Source organism: Embiotoca jacksoni, unplaced genomic scaffold (genome assembly GCF_022577435.1).
Source record: "Embiotoca jacksoni isolate LCO1_2020_lvr unplaced genomic scaffold, fEmbJac1.0.p SCAF_4, whole genome shotgun sequence".
Lineage (NCBI taxonomy): Eukaryota > Metazoa > Chordata > Actinopteri > Embiotocidae > Embiotoca > Embiotoca jacksoni.
This window is the reverse complement of record NW_027185392.1, coordinates 7033820-7052684: the sequence shown is the minus strand read 5'-3', so window position 1 is coordinate 7052684 and position 18865 is coordinate 7033820. Positions and strand designations below refer to the sequence as shown.

Sequence of the window (18865 nt, the reverse complement as noted above, 5' to 3'; positions counted from 1 at the left end):
GAAAATCATTGAAAATATAGCTGAGTACTTTAATTCTCATCGTCTAGATCACCACCATAATTGAAGTCATTATTGCAATATTTTAAGGGGTCAAAGTGATTGCCGTTCAACACTTATTTCGGACATAAATTTTTATTTATCATTATTATCACTTCTGCTATTACTACCATTACTGGGCTACTAATAGCAATAACAAATTTAGATTACGTTACATTTCATTTAGCTGACGCTTTTATCCAAAGCGACTTACAATGAGTGCATTTCAACCATAGGGGTACAAAACCCAGAACAACAGGAATTAAGAAAATACAATTTCTTCAAGAAAGCCAAACTACAAAGTGCTACTAAAGTTCTACTGTTCAAAGTGAAGTCGGAAGAGGTGTGTTTTTATTTTGCGGCGGAAGATGTACAGAGTTTCCGCTGTCCTGATGTCGGTGGGGAGCTCATTCCACCATTTAGGTTTAGATATTAACTTCTACATACAATAACGAATTGTGAAAGTGGTGGCACCTAGTGATCAACTGGTAGTTAACAATTGAAAAGGTGATTCCACTTTAGACAAATTTCAAGAATGCTGCAGACTTTCTGCTTTCGGAAAATAGTCATGTTTTTTCTGCAAGGGCCCTACTTAATTGGTATTTTACTATTTAAGTACCATTAGACATGCTAATGAGCATTTCATGAAAATAGGGTCATCCTGTAAAAGAAACCAGGTTCCGCATGCAATTGGCGAATGTATTACATTCTCATACAGGTGTAGTTGTCCAAGAAGATGGTGGATTACTGAGTTGTTGGTTTTTTATTATCATTTTATTATTATTATCACAAAATTGTTTGTGCAAACAACATTACAAATTTAATGTTGTGACAAAAAAAAAAACCCAAGTGTTTTTTTTCCTCCACTGTATTGATCTGACGGTTAGCATACTTGGAGATCAAATTACCCACTGAAATGTTTCCACTGTTTAGAAGAGCCATGGGATGACGCGCCAGGGCGTGCTTTTATTTTGAAGTCACCGCTTTGGTTTCCGGTGTTCACCTCTCCGGTGGATTTGGCCCGGTTTGTGTCTCCTCATGTATTTTCCACCACTTGGAGTGCTGTTAGATACCATAACCTTGAGTTGTTCCACTTTGGTTACTCCTACTGATACTGCATCAGCATGTTTTTGAGACTTCGGGCCAGCCCTCCGCAGCTCCACAGCTACAATGTTAGCTCTGTTAGCCGCTGAATGATAGTCAGTCTCGGCTGCGGGATGCCTCGGAGAAGGAAGAACGGCCAGAGCCCGGCCAGACACCCCGGCGGGCCGTCAGAGGAAGGGGGAAGCCTCGGCCACTACACGGGTTACCCTGTGCCTCAGGGATACGGTGCTATGGCGAGCAACTTTGCGCCACCCGGCAGCTCGCTGTCCAGCGACGTCAATGAGAAAATCGTCAAAAGCATGCAGGAGATGTTCTCACACCTGGACCCCGAAGTTATAGACATCGTGCTCTCCGAGTGTGATTTTAAAGGTAGCACAACACACGGAAGCCCGGTGGTCTAACCTGCTGGGCGACTCACGTCGACGCTGCTACTTTGCTAGCCAGTTAGCTGTGCCGCTAGTGTTTCTGACCGAGATTACTTTACACTGGAGTATTATTGACATGTCTAATCTGAAGCAGTTCACAGACCCGGCGCACTCTTCCACCTGTTGCACCCGCGTAAAGCTACCAAAAGGCCAGTCAGGGTGCACTCAACGTAGAGACAGACCTGTTTTTAACCACTTGAATGCATTTACTTTGTTCAATGTGAGTTCACGAAAGCAATTTATGATCAACTTTGTTTACATGGCAGTCAAGTGTTAATACATGAAACCATGAATTGTAAAGGGTGAATAGAGTAATATTTGCCGCTTCGTTCATGTCTCTTTCTTGGTGTGTGTGTGTGTGTGTGTGTGTTTCTCGTCGTAGTCGAAAATGCCATGGACTCCCTGTTGGAGCTGTCTGTGGCTGCAGAAGTGGCAGCACCCATCCCTCCTCCTATTTCTGGCTTTGAGCGCACTGCTGCAGCCCTGCTCAGCCAGCATCACTTTTCTGAACCAAGACCAGACGCTGACTCCTTCAAACCGTCACAGAAGCCTTCCTCTCCTCCCTCCACAAACCTCCTGACAGAGGATCTGGACCTGCTAGTCGATCAAGAGCTAGAGACACTGACCGCGCAGCAAGATGTAAAGGAAGAGCACCACAGCAGCAAGAATTTGTCTTCCTTCCCCCCACCGCCTTTTCCTCAGCAGGACCTCCCTGAGCTGCTGCAGTCCAGCCTAAAGCCTGGATCCAGAGGGCCCTCTGTGGAGCAGCCGGGCCCTGCGGGAGGCTCAGTGGAGCATATGTCTGGAGCTTCCTCTCTGCTCAACCAGTTAAGCATGTGGGAAGACGAGTCCGCTGAGGGCCAGCAGTCTGTAATGGATTTCAAACACCTGATGACGGAAACCAGCCCCGACAAGCCAAAACCTCCACTGGATCTGGCCGCCTCGGGGCGCCCCTCTGCTTTCCAGGTGTATAAAAAGCAAGACTCATCACGCGCTCCTTCAGAAGGGGCTGCGCTCTTGGACTTTGGTTTCAGAGGAGCGAGATCTAAGGTGAACACGCTGAATAGGGAGCCACTTGGATTTGTGACCCCACCTTGGAACCTGGAGGCGCCGGTGTTTTTACCCCGAATCCATGGAAACCTGGGGCCAGCCTTCATTATCCCTGTGGCTCAGACACCTTCGAACTGGCCCAGCCAACCCAGGTATGCCTCTCCCTGGCTGAGTCAGAGTCCTGTCAGTCAAGCACCTGTCAGACCTTCTGCTACAATTCCGAAGTCCTGGGCGCTGCCAGCTGCACCACAGCTTCCTGGTCGGAACAGCAGGCTTCGTTTGGAAGGGAAGGTGCTCGTGCTACTGCGTGGTGCTCCAGGATCTGGCAAGTCGACCCTGGCAAAGTAAGAATGTTTTGATAATCTAAAGGGCAAATATGCAATGTTCTCTTGTAATGTATGTTATTCAAGGGTTTTGTTTTCAGCAAGCAGAGTGGAGACTTGTCTGTACGCAAACATCGGCAAACTAATAGACAATCAAAAAGTGCTAACTTGTCCAGCAGAAATACTATGACACATTATGACAATATTGTTTACTCTTGTTTTCTTGGCTTGCCAGGATTGAGCTTTTAGGATTGGTTTTAAAATGGCACTTTTTACATACAAGGTTTTGCATGTCCATTTCCCCTCATTTTAATAAATGGTCCTTAGCGTATCGTGTGTCTTCTATCACCCTCTTTTCCTTTCGTTTTTCACTTAAAGCATGATGTAACTCAGGTTTTAAAAAGTGCTAATAATATGTTAGCTTGTTTAAAAAGCTACCAAATGACAAAAAAAAGTTTACTTTTCACAACCAGTCTTAAAGTTAAAGACTAAAGTTAAAGTTAAAGTTAAAACTTTTTACATTAGAAATCGGACATTTTAAAACACGACCACATTAGGGCCTGGTTGATATGGACAAAATCAAATCTTACAATATTTTTGATCAAATATCTTGATAGCAATATTGCAACAATATTGTAGGGATGACTGTTGGGGCTTTCACAAAATATTTACACAATTCGATTTTTGATAAATAATCGTCAGTAATGTTATAATGACTACGTGGGTAAAGGCAAATATTAGAACAGCTGGAACAGTCTGGTAAGTTAAGATACTGACATCACTTTACTGTAATGCAGGCTTTAAAAACCAGAAAAGACAACAACTATGCCATATCACAATATTACGATATCCAAAATCTAATTCTAGTCTCATATCATGATATTGATATCAAAATATTGCCCAGCCATAGATCACAATAAAAAAAATGTAAAGTAGTTCAGATGTGTCACTGGTGAGATTAGTAAATACAAGTACTACAAAAAGGTTATTTTATCAAGATAGCGGAGTCTGCTGGACAAGAGTCATAGACTTCTACTACACTAATCATCACTAGCTATGTTTCGTCACTTGAAAGTCATCTTCATTTGTGTTACTGCAGAGCCCTGTTGGAGCATAACCCAGGTGGAGTTGTACTGACCACTGACGACTATTACACTCGTAATGGACAATACCAGTTCGACCCCACTGTCCTGGGGGAGGCCCATGAGTGGAACCATAAACGAGGTAAACAACAAACACACAGTTTTGATATGAAGTTGTGCAGCAGTAGCAAGTGAAAACAGCTCTGACAGTTTAAAAACAAATTATTGTCTCTATAATGGATTGCCATTTTTTCATGTTTAATGCTGTGTTTACTGCCCTCAGTTGCACTAAAACAAGAAATGCATTGTTTCACTTGTGCTGTCTCTCTGATGCCAACTTCATCCCACAGCCAAGGAGGCTTTTGAGAAGGGCATGAACCCGATCATCATTGACAATACCAACATGCATGGCTGGGAGATGAGACCTTATGTGGTCCAGGTCAGTCTGCTGGGAGAGATAACATGAAGCATGGTAGAAGAGCTCAGGTGCCTAACTGATTCTGTTGCAGAGAAGCATTTCATAAAACCTGTCTCAAAAAAACCCACCTAATTTACAGCAATGTAAATGAGACAGCTTGTTGTTGAGGTGGTTGACTAAACTTATGCTAAATATTAGTATTTTCAGACATGCAGTCCAGCTTCAATGCACAATGTATGGTCGAAAGAATCTGTCCCATTGACATAAATATATTGCTTCTGAAACAATTAAAGCATAGAATTAAATAGCATTTCATTACAAGTGACTTGACATGGTGACACGACACGACACATAACTGCAAATACAAAAACTGATTGTTTTGCTATATGTTTTTAGGCGCTGGAACATAGATACAAAGTGTTGTTCAGAGAGCCTGAAACTTGGTGGAGGAACAAACCCAGAGAACTGGAGAGGTGAGAGAGATGGATTAATTACACTGGTGTCTGATTTTAATGTAGAATATAAACTATTGAATGTTTTTGGATGTAAAAATAAAATGCTGTTCTGTCTCTGAGTTTGTGTGTGTTCATTTGCAGACGTACCACACATGATGTCCCAATGGAAACCATCCGCCGCATGCTAAATGGATACGAGCGCTTTGTCACCGTCCAGTCTATAATGGGTTCACAGATGCCTGAAAGGCAACACCACCTCCCTCTGGAGAACAAAAGCTCACCGTGAGTTATACTCCAAATGTTCGTCTCATAAGCCCCTTATCCCCTGCCGGTACTGAATCGACTCGAGTCTACTCGCTTTTTTTGATTTTCTATTGGGCAAAATATGTGGATAGCATCTGGTATTGTTTTTGCGAGCTAAACTAAGTCATAAGAAGGTGACATGAAAACACTGCATATCATTGATTGGTCAGAGAGAATCATCACAATCACCGTGTCACTGTGTGAGTGACACCAGACATCCTACACAAAACCTGCTATGGTTTACCAGCCAAGTTACAATAGTGACAGCATTTTTTTTTTTTTTATTCACTGGACTTCTCGATTAATGGCAACTTGCAAAACAACGCTGTGGTCAATTGAGGAGGTGCAGTGTGTCAATCTGCATTTGGATAAGGATGACTCGATTGAAACATAAAAGGGACAAGCATTTATTTTTAGAACAAATAGATGTTGTTTTGATGCGCCTCCTGGTGTCACTTTTTGTACGTCTGATGAACATCTTCCTTTTTCTTCTCTTCAGGCCTTTTTCCTCTGGAACACCTTGCCCTGACCTCGTAGATCAGCCTGGATTGACAGAGGGATGTAAGAAATCCCGTCCTCAGCTGTTTTCCTCCCTGCCTGACGTGTCCTCTATCGGACGCTCTGGAGAGATGGGAATGCTGGAAGACAGCACCCACAAATCCACTGAGTCGCTCAATTTCCAACTCGGTGGAAGACCCACCAACGACCCTGGCATTTCTGACCGGGATGATGATATCAATTTGGGGGAATTAGATTCTGAGCTGGACGCCCAGTTAGAGCTGAATCATCCAATAGGGGACCAGACAATCCCAGATTGTATTGTGGAATCAGTAATGAATGATGATCAGTGTGGGAATGAAATGCCTGTGGCTTTCTCTGTATCTATTGGACAGAGAGTGAGGAGAGAAAGGCCAAGCAGGATATCTGGTTTTCACAGGATGGAGCGTGTGGACCTGGTAAAAGATACTAATCAGTCAGGCAGCGAGGCAAAAGAGAAAGAGAAGACAAGGGAAGAGGAGGCAGAGATGGTTGAGACAGCAATGTACGAGGAAGAAAAGGGAATACCTATGTTAAATTTTGTGGGAGATTGGCCTTGTGATGGGTCTCTAAAGCAGCGAGAGGTGAGGAAGAGGGAGAGGCATAAAGTAGGACATGGAAGAGAAAATGAAGATGTTTCTCAAGGTGCCAGTGATGGTGAAAAACCAAAAAGCGTGCAGTCGGGCCCTGACGTGACAGAGTTGCAGAAGATGCTTGATCTGATCCAGACTGGTGTAGCCACAGTTCAGACCAGCTCTTCCCACTCACACTCCTTTTCTCCGAGCTCTGGAGAGGAATCTGAGCGAGAGGGTGAGACTGGTGGCTGGTTTGAGGAGTCCCATGGCAGTAGATCAAACAGTGAAGAGGGAGAACAAAACATGAACAGAGCAAAAAGCAGCAGGGGGGAATTACCTGACTGTGTGTTAGACTGGAAGGCAGCTGACTCTAGTGTTGTCAGGGAATCGAGAATTGGTGATTGGGAAGACGGAGTGCTTAGTACCCCTGAGAGGAATGCTGCTGTGTCAGAGATTGGTAGAGAAACAACCGACACAACAAGCCCTGTTTCAGCTCTTTGTGCTAATTCAGAAGCTATCTCCGAAACTGTGGAGGTAACTGTATGCCATGATGGAGTGGGAAGCCACAATATTGAAGGTGAGGCTGGTACATACGTGGACATGAATAACTGCACGAACATGGGGAGAAAAACTCAAACCGAGGCTGATATTAGTGAGAGTCCTGTCTGTGATGGCTCTGTAGAAACAGAAAGTAGTGCCTTCAGTGGAGGCAGTCAGGAGAGGAAGCAGCGTCAGGGTCGAAGATCAGGGAAGCAGTGCAAGCTCGCGCTCACCTTCACTCAAAACTGCCCTGCGCCTTTATTAAATTCTCTCGACTGTCTAAATGCTACAGCGCAAAACATCGACAGTAGTCAGAATAGGATTAACTCAGACCTCAAACCCACATTTAATCTTGACTGTGACACTGGTCATGACCTTAAACCAAACTTTCACCTGTTCAGTGAATCTGAGTCTGAGACACACCTGCAGCCACCTACCTCTCTCTCTCTGATAGATACAGGCTGCTTCTCTCAGACTGAACCTCATGACTTTGCCCTTCTTTGGCGCCTTAATCGTCAAGACGACCCTCACGATACACTCGGCACAGCGGGCAACCACCCCAGGGACATCACAGTTTTGTTTGGCAATTCTTCTCATTTTATGCCGGAGCTCTCCTCTGCTATGTCTGCATCGGTTGCAGTTCACCCGTCTGGCCACAGAGAGGTACCATACCGTGTACTGCATGAGAAGGGCACACAGGTGGAGGAAAAAGAGCTTGGAGTGACCCAGGACCGGCTCGAGAGCCTGCGCATTCTCAGCCGTCATTTTAAACTAGTCAGTTTCGACACATTAGAAGATCTCTACGACAAATGCCATCAGGACTTGGAATGGACCACCAACCTGCTGCTGGACTCCGGAGAGAGGTTCTTTAGAGATGAAGATGGTGAGGAGGAGGAGGAGGACAGTGCAGCTGATAAAGATGGCCACAACTCATCCAATCTGTGTGGCGCTTTGAGGGGGTCTGAAGGAACTAGTTTATGTCCCAATGTGTTAGAAGAGCATCAACCAGAAGAACGATCACAGGGAGAGCCAGCTGGGACTGAGGAGGGGACGCAGCAGTCAACCTGTGAGACAGTTCATGAGTCAGATGAGAGCATCAATAATACAGATGTGTCAAGTTTTGAAGGTGTAGCTGTTCCAGTTACAAACAAAGATCACCCTGTTACAACCTCAGACTCAGAAAAATCTCTTAAAAAAGAATTTAGTCTGCCTAAAGCTCTAAAAGAAGGAGAGAAATGCAACAGCTCTGAACGAAAAGTAATATCAGAGCCTGATCTTGAAGGTGGAGCTTGGGGTGGGAGCTCAGATAAGGAAGTAATAGTTGAAGAAGCTGAAATTGAGGACAATATTGCCAGCATGGAAGAGGTCAACCGACTGCTGCTGGCAGAGTTAGAGGAGCTAGAGAGAGAAGAAAAGCAGAGGAAAGAAGAGAGGCGAAACCAACACCTGGATATTCAGAGTGTGGAGCTAAAACTACCCACTGAACTGGCCCTGCAGCTCACTGAACTGTTCGGTCCTGTCGGAGTCGACCCAGGTACACCTGCACACCTAAAGGCTTTGATATGCTTCACATTAATTATTGGTTGTATGACATGCTGTTCTTTCATGTGTCTTACATTACTAATTATACAAGTCTTTATATTCCTGTTACTCAGAACTAATCTTAATTGTATTGAATCTGATTTTACTCAGGTACGTGCTCAACTGATGACTATGCAGTGCAGATGGACCTGAGTCTGTCTAAACTGATCCACCAGAAGTGGAAGGAAACCATCCAGGTTAGTTCAGATATGGCAGCAACACTTCACCAGTATCAGTTCTTTGTGATTTACTGTATGTGAGATGGTGTTTGTTGGTTCATCTGACTGTAAATGGTGTTTTTCAGGAAAGGCAAAGACAAGCGACTCTTTCCTTTCACTTGCTTCAGGAAAGTGAGTCGTTACACACACAAACAAAGTCTTGGATGAAATCCATGACGCATTATATAACGATCACAGCACCATACATTTGCTCTGCCTCTGATCAGTACTATGTAACACACATTACACAGACATGAAAATATACATTTAATCACAGGACAGACTTTATACAATTTAGTTTTATGTCTATTAAGTGTTTACTTTTGACGGTTTAGGTTCAACACACTGGGGTGATTCTCAGGCGGCCAAACCTGGGCTACGAGACCGGACACAGAGTGGAAATTTCCTGATTAGCACAGATGGTTACATGTCACTGGACAGCCACCCAGCAGCCTGCAGTAAGATGCCATTCATGGACCACTGGAATGTGTCCCATCCACATGTCTCTCTAAGAGATATTATCAAAGAGGAACAGGCTTTGCAGCAGAGTGTGGAGAAGGTAATAAACACGCCCCCTTTACCTGCAGATTTGTCCTGTTTCTCTCTTCTTAACATCCGTTCAACCGTCTCTCTTTCAGAGCAGACAAAGTCGTGCAGATGTCGAACAGCGTGATGGAGCCACGATGTTAAAAGAGAACCAACTTTTCTCCCTCTTCCCCTCCATTGACAAACATTTTCTCCAGGACATCTTCCGAGACCACAAGTGAGCAGCTTTGTGGTTGTAATCACTTTTTCATCATGAAATTATGAGAATTGTTGAAGACAACAAAGTCTGCGGCTAAAAAAAATAAATGTATCTATAACAAAAGAATATAAATCAAACATTGTAATGAAAGACCGCTGCCGTCTGGTCTGCCAGAGAGATGGTGACACTGCAGAATGAGGGACATTAAAAAGTCTGGGCACACCTGACCCAGATGTGGCTCATTCAATACCTACAAAACACAACCAAAAAGAAACAAGGACACCTAGTGCCCAGGTGGAGGGTCATCACAGGATTCATATCATTTCAGGATTCAGAGTAAACATGCTCTGTAAAGCTGTGAAGACATTTTACTTTTTCTATAACAAGTAGAAATGTATAAATCTAATGTGTTAAAGCTGTTCATATGTTTATCATTGCGTAGTTACAGTCTGAACCAGACAGAGCTGTTTCTTCGCTCTCTACTCAACGAGGAACCCGTGAAGACAGTCGTTGCCCCCGAAGCTCCTCGGTCTGACCACCACAGAACAGCCAGCAAGGAGAGGGAAAAGGTATTCACAACATTTAGATGTACATAGTAAAGCACATGCACTACCTGCTCTCATGTTTTGTCTATCTCATGTCTATCTCTTGACTTCTGTATCCATCATACTCTATTCTGCTTGCATCTCATTTACACAGTGTAACAAGAACACCTGCCGTCATTCACATCTTAGATGGATATAACTGGTTATAGGCTGCCAATTTAAATATTTGTAATAATTATCAGTCACGTTATTGTCTAAGTTTCACTACACTGTGCAATTGAAAATACCATATTACAATATATGAGGTATTTACTTTTCCCTCCCTTAATTAACTGTCAGTATTACGTGTTGTTTTTATTTGCCAGAGGCAGAAGCCCCTGGAATGCACTGTACCCGACTATCAGGACACAGAGGACCCAGAATATGAAGACTTCAGGGCCGAGGCCAACATGCAGAGGCGCCGACAACTCGAGAGTTTCACTAAGGCTGCAGAGGCCTTCAAGCAGAGACGCAGAGAGGTGGCCTCGTTTTACGCACAGCAGGTATGAAACTGATGCAGAACAATTCACTTTAATATTTAGTTGTTATCCCAGTTGCATTTTCACCTTTTGTATGTTTTTTTTTTAAAAAATTTTTTAAGTGTTGTGTAAAGTTCTTTTGTTATGTAATAGTTTTAGCCCAGCTGGTTGGGCAACAAATAATTGGTATTAGAAGCAATGTCAACTTTCCTGTTTTTTCTGAATGTGTAGCCTGTCTGTGATTAACATTGATAAATGCTCTGCTGAAGAGTAAATTAATTGGTGTCTACTTTTTTGTTTTAGGGACACCTGCATGGCCAGCGGATGCGTGAGGCCAATCACCGCGCAGCAGTTCAGATTTTTGAGAGGGTCAACTCATCACTGCTGCCTCGCAACATCCTGGACCTTCATGGGCTGCATGTAGACGAGGCCCTGCAGCACCTGGCTCAGGTCTTACATGACAAAACCACAGGTACTTAACAATATACTCAATGTAGACTCTTTCATCCTTTTCCCTCGCATGTTAAAATCCCAACATTGAATTTCCTAGATTGGACTGAACAGCACAACTCTGAATTAAATGTTATGAACAAAACGTAAAGCCTGCAAAGCACAAACATGCACATAAAAATATTAAGTGTGCATGTTGAAATGTTGCCGCCTTCTAATATTATTAGAACACATTTATTATTATATTATTAATACATTATTGTGTCTGTAATGTCTAAATAATGCCGAAAAGATTACACTGACATTGTTACATATTTCATGCCTGAAAAGTGCATATGAGTACATGCCAAGTGCCATGGTGGTCTTCTTATCTTAAATCTCTTTCACACTTGTACTGCAGTTCACTTGGTTTGGACCAAAGAAAAAGAAGTCGAGATGTCCTGAACTTAATGTGTTAAATTGACGCAGTGCCCATTTAAGTTTAGACTTAAACGTGACGCACATTTGAGCCGTATTACCATTTAGGACGACCTAGCTTGTTGCATTTTCTAATGTTGGTCGCACACTGGAGGATAATTAAGACCATTTGGGTCTGATTGGCCCCTTCCAGCAATCGTGGCTGTGTCCCAGATTCAAGGCCGACCTGAACTGATTATCTGTACAAATGGTGTTGCAGTGCGAGGGATGTACAGAATCTTAATGTGACTGACTGGATCAGAGTCCTTCCTTTTATTTCTTATGCAGAATGTATAAGCCGTACTGATACCATCTTTATAAGTGCACAGAGCTGTCGGTGATGGTCGGCCTCCATGTTTGTTTTGATCGGAAGTCACGTTTGATCACACGAGTTTCTGTGAGATGTTAAGTCCCTGGATTCACCATTTTGAAAGTGTTTTGTGTAAAGGCCGTGTGTGTGGTCCTGCCTCTTGACTGAATTATCTGGTCTGTGTGTTCTTACAATTAAAATATTAAAAAAACACTGAAACCTGTCATAATACCTGTTGTTTCCAACATTTTTTAAATCTGTAAAGATTTGAAAATCCTCCACTGAGCACCAGGCATAAGCTGACTTTCCCGCCTCTTTCAGAATTTTGGCACATAGCTGCTGTTAACTGTATTTTGTGTTTGTTTCTTTCTGTGTAGATTGTGAGCAGGGTCTGTGTCGACCTCAGCTCTCTGTCATCACAGGAAGAGGGAACCACAGCCAGGGGGGCGTGGCCCGCATCCGCCCCGCCGTTATAGACTACCTTACCAACAAACACTACAGGTACATATACACACACACACACACACACACACACACACACACCCCACCCGTTGAAGACGCGTTCATCTTCACCCACTTTTTCTTCTCTATCTCTGTATCTCAGGTTCACTGAGCCAAAGCCAGGTCTTGTGTTGGTCTCTTTGAAGTGAAAAGAACCTGTTTATTGGATTCAAACTGAAGCTGCTATGGAGGACCGCTGTCCTTTTCTCTACTTCTACAATGCCACAATGCAATAATTATAGTATATACAGTACCATACCTCTGTGTCTGTCAGTCAGTTTTGGTAGTTTTTTTTCTAAGTTCATTCATCTCCATCAGTCATTAAAAACACCAGAAATGTATTGGTGAGGTTGGTTTTAGGTAAAATCTTAATCTTTGTCCATCTTAATCTTATTTTTATTCTGTGTTTATTTGGAAGAGGACTGCATTGGTGTGACACACAAATAATGTATTTTTCTGCATCTGTAAAGCTGGACTGTATATTTTATATTCAACAGTGTTTTATAATGTACATTTGCCTTTATGTCTTTTAAAGGCGTGAACAGCTCCTTTGTTAGCCGGCTCCATGTTGACCAAAGTTGTTATTTAATCATTTGAACATTTACTAATCTGGCATTGTGCGTGTGACATGTAAATATTTTATGAAACCTTATTGGAACATATTATTGCATGCTGTCTGCTTGAAAGTTTCTGTCTAAGATTTTAAGTAGTTTGAGTATTTTTTTTTTTTTTTTTAAACACAATTTAAACTTTGTATAAGATGTTACTTTTGCCATCCTATCAGAGAAGTTATCTCAAAGCCAAATGCTTAGGAAGAAGGTAGTTCTTTTCTCCTGGTTGCAGACGTGAGCCTGACACTCCTCAGATGATCAAATGCCAATAAATATGTTGAACAACCTCATTAAATAGTTACAAAAAACAACTCCAGCTGTAGCAGCAGCAGTCACTCTCCTTTGTCCCAGCAGCTGCTTCTGTAACATGATACTGGTCATTAAATGTAGCTTCAGTCCAACATAAAGTGTAGCTGCTGGTATACTGATATTCAAACTCAGGTAATATTTGAACAATGTTGAGTTTTCTTCTCTTTTGAGGCCAGTTCATTGTTTTCCGCCTGCTCTTCTGAGTTTTTTTTAAAACACATTGTGCCAAATTTTGTAGCAGATGTAATCTTAAGTTTGCTGCGCGAGTTTTCTAGGTTAAAAATTGCTTCTGTTTTTCTACCTGTGTGATACTTTTCATAAAGGTGCAACAGCAGTGTTGTCAAATTTTACTGATTGTACATAATGTTGTGAGCACATGATATTTGAAGAGAATATTGTATTTTTGTATTCATTTGTTCAGATGGCTTTATAGAAGATTTGGTATTGTAGAATAAAACCCTATTTGTTTACAATTTAACATTTGTGGATATATTTGTGTTGGTAAATGCATCTTTAATATTTTGATTACAGATTCAAAAGAAAAATTTATCATTTATTGTTAACTGTATATGTTACAGTCAAATAATCTGAATTTAAGATGGAAATTTTGTAGATCTGATCATAGTGGGAAAAACAAGCCTGTATTACTGCTTTGTGAATATCATTAAACAGAAATGTTGGTTGTTTTTATATTAGTCCTGTATCAGAGCCTTATAAATCCTTCTGTATTTAAATCCTTTATGTGTTGCCAGCTGTGAATCCGTTCCTCCATACAGCAACAAGGAGACAGAAAAAAAACCCAACTCATTTTAAAGCACAGCTGCTGTGGGGGAGGTGAGCAGAAGACTCGGTGAATCACACCTTCAACAAGCGGATGTGTTTCGCTTGTCTTTTCTCGTACTTTCTTACCTCCCCCTCTACCTACCAACTAAATATTCAGGAAGGTGCCACAATATCTCATCTCTTTGCCTAATTCATGGTGATTGAAGCAGTGGCATTTTACAATAGTTGGTTGGTAATATTCTGCTCATCAATGAACAGTTTTAAGACTGTTGTTTGACAGCGCAGTGAAGACTTCAGAGGCGGCAGCCATCATCCGCCCGTTAAAGATTGAAAAGACTGACAAGAAAGGTAGGCCTAACCATCTTTTTCTCTGTTGCCTTTATCTTTCTTTGTCCTGACGCAACACTGCCTGTTGCCTTTATGACTGAAGGTCTTCTATTGTATTTATTTCTTAAATGTAATATTAATTCAAGAAATGAATGGATGATATATATATATATATATATATATATATATATATATATATATATATTTTAAATCGAATAGATTCATTTCTTTCAGCAGTAAATCTTTAAAACTGAACAAGTGAATTCTTACTCTCTCCATAGTTCGCGTACATAATTATGTATAGATTAAATGACATTTTATGCTAAACCACACAAAAAAGGTTGTATAAATTAGGAAAATATGTTATCACATATTTCACTTTCACTTTAAGAGATTGCTCCTTTTTCGCTTTATTTAATTATTTATCTTTCCTCTGATAGTATAGAACTAAGGCTTCGTCTAGTGAGATAAGTTAGAGAGTTGAATTGTGGAAAAAACACTGATTAAAGTGTCCCATCTACATTATGAAGGTCTTTCCATCAAGATGACTGTGTGTGACATGGCAGGTGGTTATGAGGGTATCACTTGGTATGTTCGCTACTTTACTTCAATGCACCAGATAACTCATAAGAGACCACCAGTAGATTTTGTTTAATCATGGTAATAACAGTCAAGATTCATTTCTGTTGCTATGTAGACACATCCTCGCTTATTGTCAGATGTCAGTTTGTGGTTCTTAATGTAAAGGAGATGCATTATCCGTGAATGGAGACAGATGTGTCTGACGGGGAGCTTGATAATAAATAATTAATAAAGTAACTACCTAACCTAACCTAACCTAATATGACAGATGGATATATTGCTAATGAGCACCTATTTAAGCCTTTGGGGTCAAACTGTGAGTTATGGGTCACACCCAAACATACAAATCTTTACTTCCGTGTTTAATCTGTACTCTGTCACAGATTTAATGCTTTACACTTTTAGCTTGTAAATATAAATACAAAAGTTTGTTGTCTGCCACACACGGTGCTGAAGAAGCTGTCTAAGGTGATGTTTCTCATACGTTATAGAAACATTTGCTTTCAGAACCATACTGCGGTCATCTTCAATGGTAGACTACATGATGTATGAGCGAGGTGTTTAAATAAGGCTTCAGTTTAAAGAACAATGCTACAGATGCCTGAAGTTGGTAACATATTGTGTCTTCATTTCTCTCCTTAGTAAATTTCCCTGCAGTGCCAAGAGGTTGGACCTGTCTGGACTGTGTGACAATCGTCATAATGGTTAGAGAGAGAACCAGAGCCCGACCGCACTGCTGCAGAGACCAAGCAGAAGTAAGGCGAGCCACGATGGCCTAAAGAACTAAGAGATTATGTGAGGCACCTATAAAACTGTCTGCAGAAGAAAAGCTGACGGCACACACACCAGACATTTGAGGACTCAGGAAATACATCATACGTCAGAAGTTGAATGACCACAGCAGAAGAGCATCTCTCGTAATGGAGTTTCCACAAAGCAGAGCTACACGTCATCCGCTGTGAAAACAACCTCCTGTATAAGGGAAGTACAGCACACGCAGGATGATCAACACTTTTGACTGCCTCATCCTATCTCCAATTGACAAGAAAAGCTAGACATAGACTTTCCCCAAAGACCCACAAACATAAGAAGGGTGAAACAATCGGAGGCAACCATGAACGGCTTGGCAGAGATGTCAGTGAAGTGTGTCCTGGTTGGGGACAGTGCTGTTGGAAAGACAGCCCTGCTGGTCCGCTTCACCTCAGAGACCTTCCCAGACACCTACAAGCCCACAGTGTTTGAGAACACAGGGGTGGAGGTGTACATGGACGGGGTCCAGATCAGTCTGGGGCTGTGGGACACGGCGGGTAACGACAACTTTAAACAGATCAGACCGAGATCATACCAGCAGGCCGATGTCGTTCTCATCTGCTACTCTGTGGCCAACCCAAACTCTCTGGCCAGCGTCCAGCGCAAGTGGATTGCTGAGGTCCGAGAGAACTTGCCCAAGGTGCCGGTGCTGGTTGTGGCTACCCAGACGGACCTCAGAGAGACGGGGTTGCATCAGGGCAGGTGTATCTCAGCAGCAGAGGGGCGAAATATGGCTCAGCAAGTCAATGCTAAAGGCTATGTAGAGTGCTCATCCTTAAGCAACCGAGGAGTGCAGCAGGTTTTTGAGTATGCTGTACGGACAGTTGTTAACCAGGCCAGGAAACGGGCCAGGAGACGTATGTTCAGTATAAACCAGTGCAAGGTCTTTTGACCTTTGACCTTGATTTTGTGCGCACCATGAGGTGATTGTTTAGTGTGCTGTTCAAACTCAGGCTGCCTTTGTGGAGGTATAAGAATCCGAATTCTAATTTCTTTATACAAAGTTTTATTTTACACTGACCTCCCCAACACTTGTAGAAACTGAATATTTAAACTGAGAGTCCATTTATTGAAAAAAATAAACCTGTAGGACATCATACAAGTGTATGAAGGGCGCAGTGATGCGTTTGTTTGATGGAGCTATGACAAATGGGACATCAAAGGATTTTTGTGAAAGAATTTTATTTGATTAAAGCATTTAAATCTTTAAGCCATGCAAAAAGGAATGATTATCAGCCTGATGTTGCATCAGTAAATTAACTTATTGTAGCACAAACCAAATTTCTACTACCACAAATAAAATCAAACAACCATGTAATCTTTTTATAGCTCACTTAATGGTGTGAAGCTCCTCAAATTAGTATTTTGTTGTTTTTAGATTGTGTGTGTGTGTGTGTTGCTGATTGTCAGGAATGATTTAAACTGTTGAGAATAAGATAATGTAGACGTCGGCTCACAGAGCCAAATAGACGAATTTTGAAATACTGAACTGTACATAGAGTATATTCTCTATATTTTCTTTGTGGGAGGATTTTATTTAATGTGACCAGGAAATAAACTGTTGATAGATCAAAAGCTTCACAGAAATGCCTACACAGTAAAAGTTTCTCCTAATTATAGATTGTAATTTAAATATGTATATGCCAAATCTATTTAAAGTATTGTTTGAAATGTTTACACAAATCAGTTGTTATAAAGATCTAAATTAACTTTAAGTTAATTTGTATTGAAATTGAACTTAAAATGTCAAAAGATTTAATTTAGGAATTTATTTCACATTTGCCGATGTTCATAATATCTAATAACATTTCTAGACATGACATGAAAAGTCAACCTTTTCTGAAATTTTCACTCTTCACATTTAAAAAAAAAAAAAAAAAAAAATCAAGCCACACATAAATTGCTGTTTTGTACATCGATATCTTTAAAAAAAAAAAAAAAAGGTATTAAAGTATACCTCCTTTTAAAAAAAAAAAAAGAAGGGAAATATTAAGTCATGACATGCAACCTGTCTTTCAACCAGCCACCATTAATTTTTTATTTGCATGTTACTTGTTAAATAACTAACTCATTTAAACTTAAATTAAAACTAAGGATTCAACACTGACACCGTTTGTGTTTATCTGTACATTATGCGTTTTTGTAGTTTTGCCCATAGCGGACGACCACATGAGTATACAGGGGAGGGAGAAAATTTGAAAAATCAACATAATTGCCATTTGTGAATATTACAGAATATCTTTACTGTTGCAGATGCACTGAATTTAAATCTGTTTTTGCTTATCACTCTATTTTTATTATCTTTCTTACTGGTCCAGAATTAACTTAAAAGAATCATACACTGTAACTTATATTTTGCATATAATTAGGGTCCTGGTTGTATGAGTTGTCTTATAATATCATGGTACCTGTCAAACAGGTTTCATTTCATTGTATTATATAATATACCTGGTGTTCTGCCGTACTGCATGTTTTATGTGTGATATACGACATGCTTTGTGTATCATATACAAAATATAGGAGCTATTGAACTACCAAAGGAAATGTGTGAATGAAATATGTATCAGAATAAACATTGTGTTTATATTAAAAGGCGTAGAAACTTTACATTGTAACTTTACAAGTAATAGTCAATGAGAAAACTGTCAATTTTTTACCTTGGTTATAACACGCTGAAGGTAAAGATAATTAGGTCAAAGACGTCTTTAGACGTATGGTTTGTATATCTATAATACAGTATCCATGTAATCCTAATTCAAAATGATCCTCAGCAATTTGTGAAAATAATTGAACCGTTGTATATTTTGCTGTATACTTAGTTGTATACTTGATGTCTTCTCTTGCCAGGTCATCGTTTTATTTCTTAAGTCCTGAAAGACAAGTTTGTTGGGGAGAGTTTTTAGGGCTCGTACAATGTATGATGTGGCCTCTCTAGAGCTTCAATACTCACAAGTCTAATACTTTCGAAGATAGTTTGGGTTTTTACCTACACTTTATATCGTATGTCCATATATTTGACATACATGTCAGAGGATGACATGAAGGCTGTTTAAGAAAATTTGTCTGTTTAGAAAGTTTAATGTTTGAACTAAATGATAATAAAAGTGCAAAAAAGAAAGACGACCAGGAACAAGAACGATCAGGAACAAAAAGCTCAGAGAAGCTGATTCTTCCCCCTCATGTTTTACTCCCGCTCTTTTTTTTTACATATCTGCCTTATGTGGTGTTCAGAGCTGCATAGGATGAGAGGTACAATACACACTTTTTAAGG

The 18865-nt window shown here is 41.0% G+C and overlaps 2 protein-coding genes across 3 annotated transcripts; both read left to right on the top strand.

Moving 5' to 3' along the window:
- Positions 1-1041: 1041 nt before the first annotated feature.
- On the top strand, positions 1042-13831 carry n4bp2 (NEDD4 binding protein 2). 2 transcript variants are annotated; one of them, XM_069167613.1, is made up of 16 exons: positions 1042-1509; positions 1948-2959; positions 4038-4162; positions 4371-4459; positions 4835-4911; positions 5035-5175; positions 5696-8382; positions 8541-8626; positions 8734-8779; positions 8983-9206; positions 9286-9410; positions 9835-9961; positions 10303-10479; positions 10759-10927; positions 12049-12172; positions 12276-13831. In XM_069167613.1, exons 1-16 carry the CDS (start codon positions 1230-1232, stop codon positions 12319-12321), a joined length of 5535 nt encoding a protein of 1844 aa, XP_069023714.1. In that variant the 5' UTR covers positions 1042-1229; the 3' UTR covers positions 12322-13831. The 2 variants fall into 2 exon arrangements, with proteins under 2 accessions (XP_069023714.1, XP_069023715.1); XM_069167614.1 differs by having other exon boundaries at positions 1421-1785.
- Positions 13832-14036: 205 nt separating this feature from the next.
- Positions 14037-18777, top strand: rhoh (ras homolog family member H). Its single transcript, XM_069168298.1, has 2 exons — positions 14037-14223; positions 15427-18777. Exon 2 carries the CDS (start codon positions 15899-15901, stop codon positions 16484-16486), a length of 588 nt encoding a protein of 195 aa, XP_069024399.1. The 5' UTR covers positions 14037-14223; positions 15427-15898; the 3' UTR covers positions 16487-18777.
- The last annotated feature ends 88 nt before the right edge of the window (positions 18778-18865 follow it).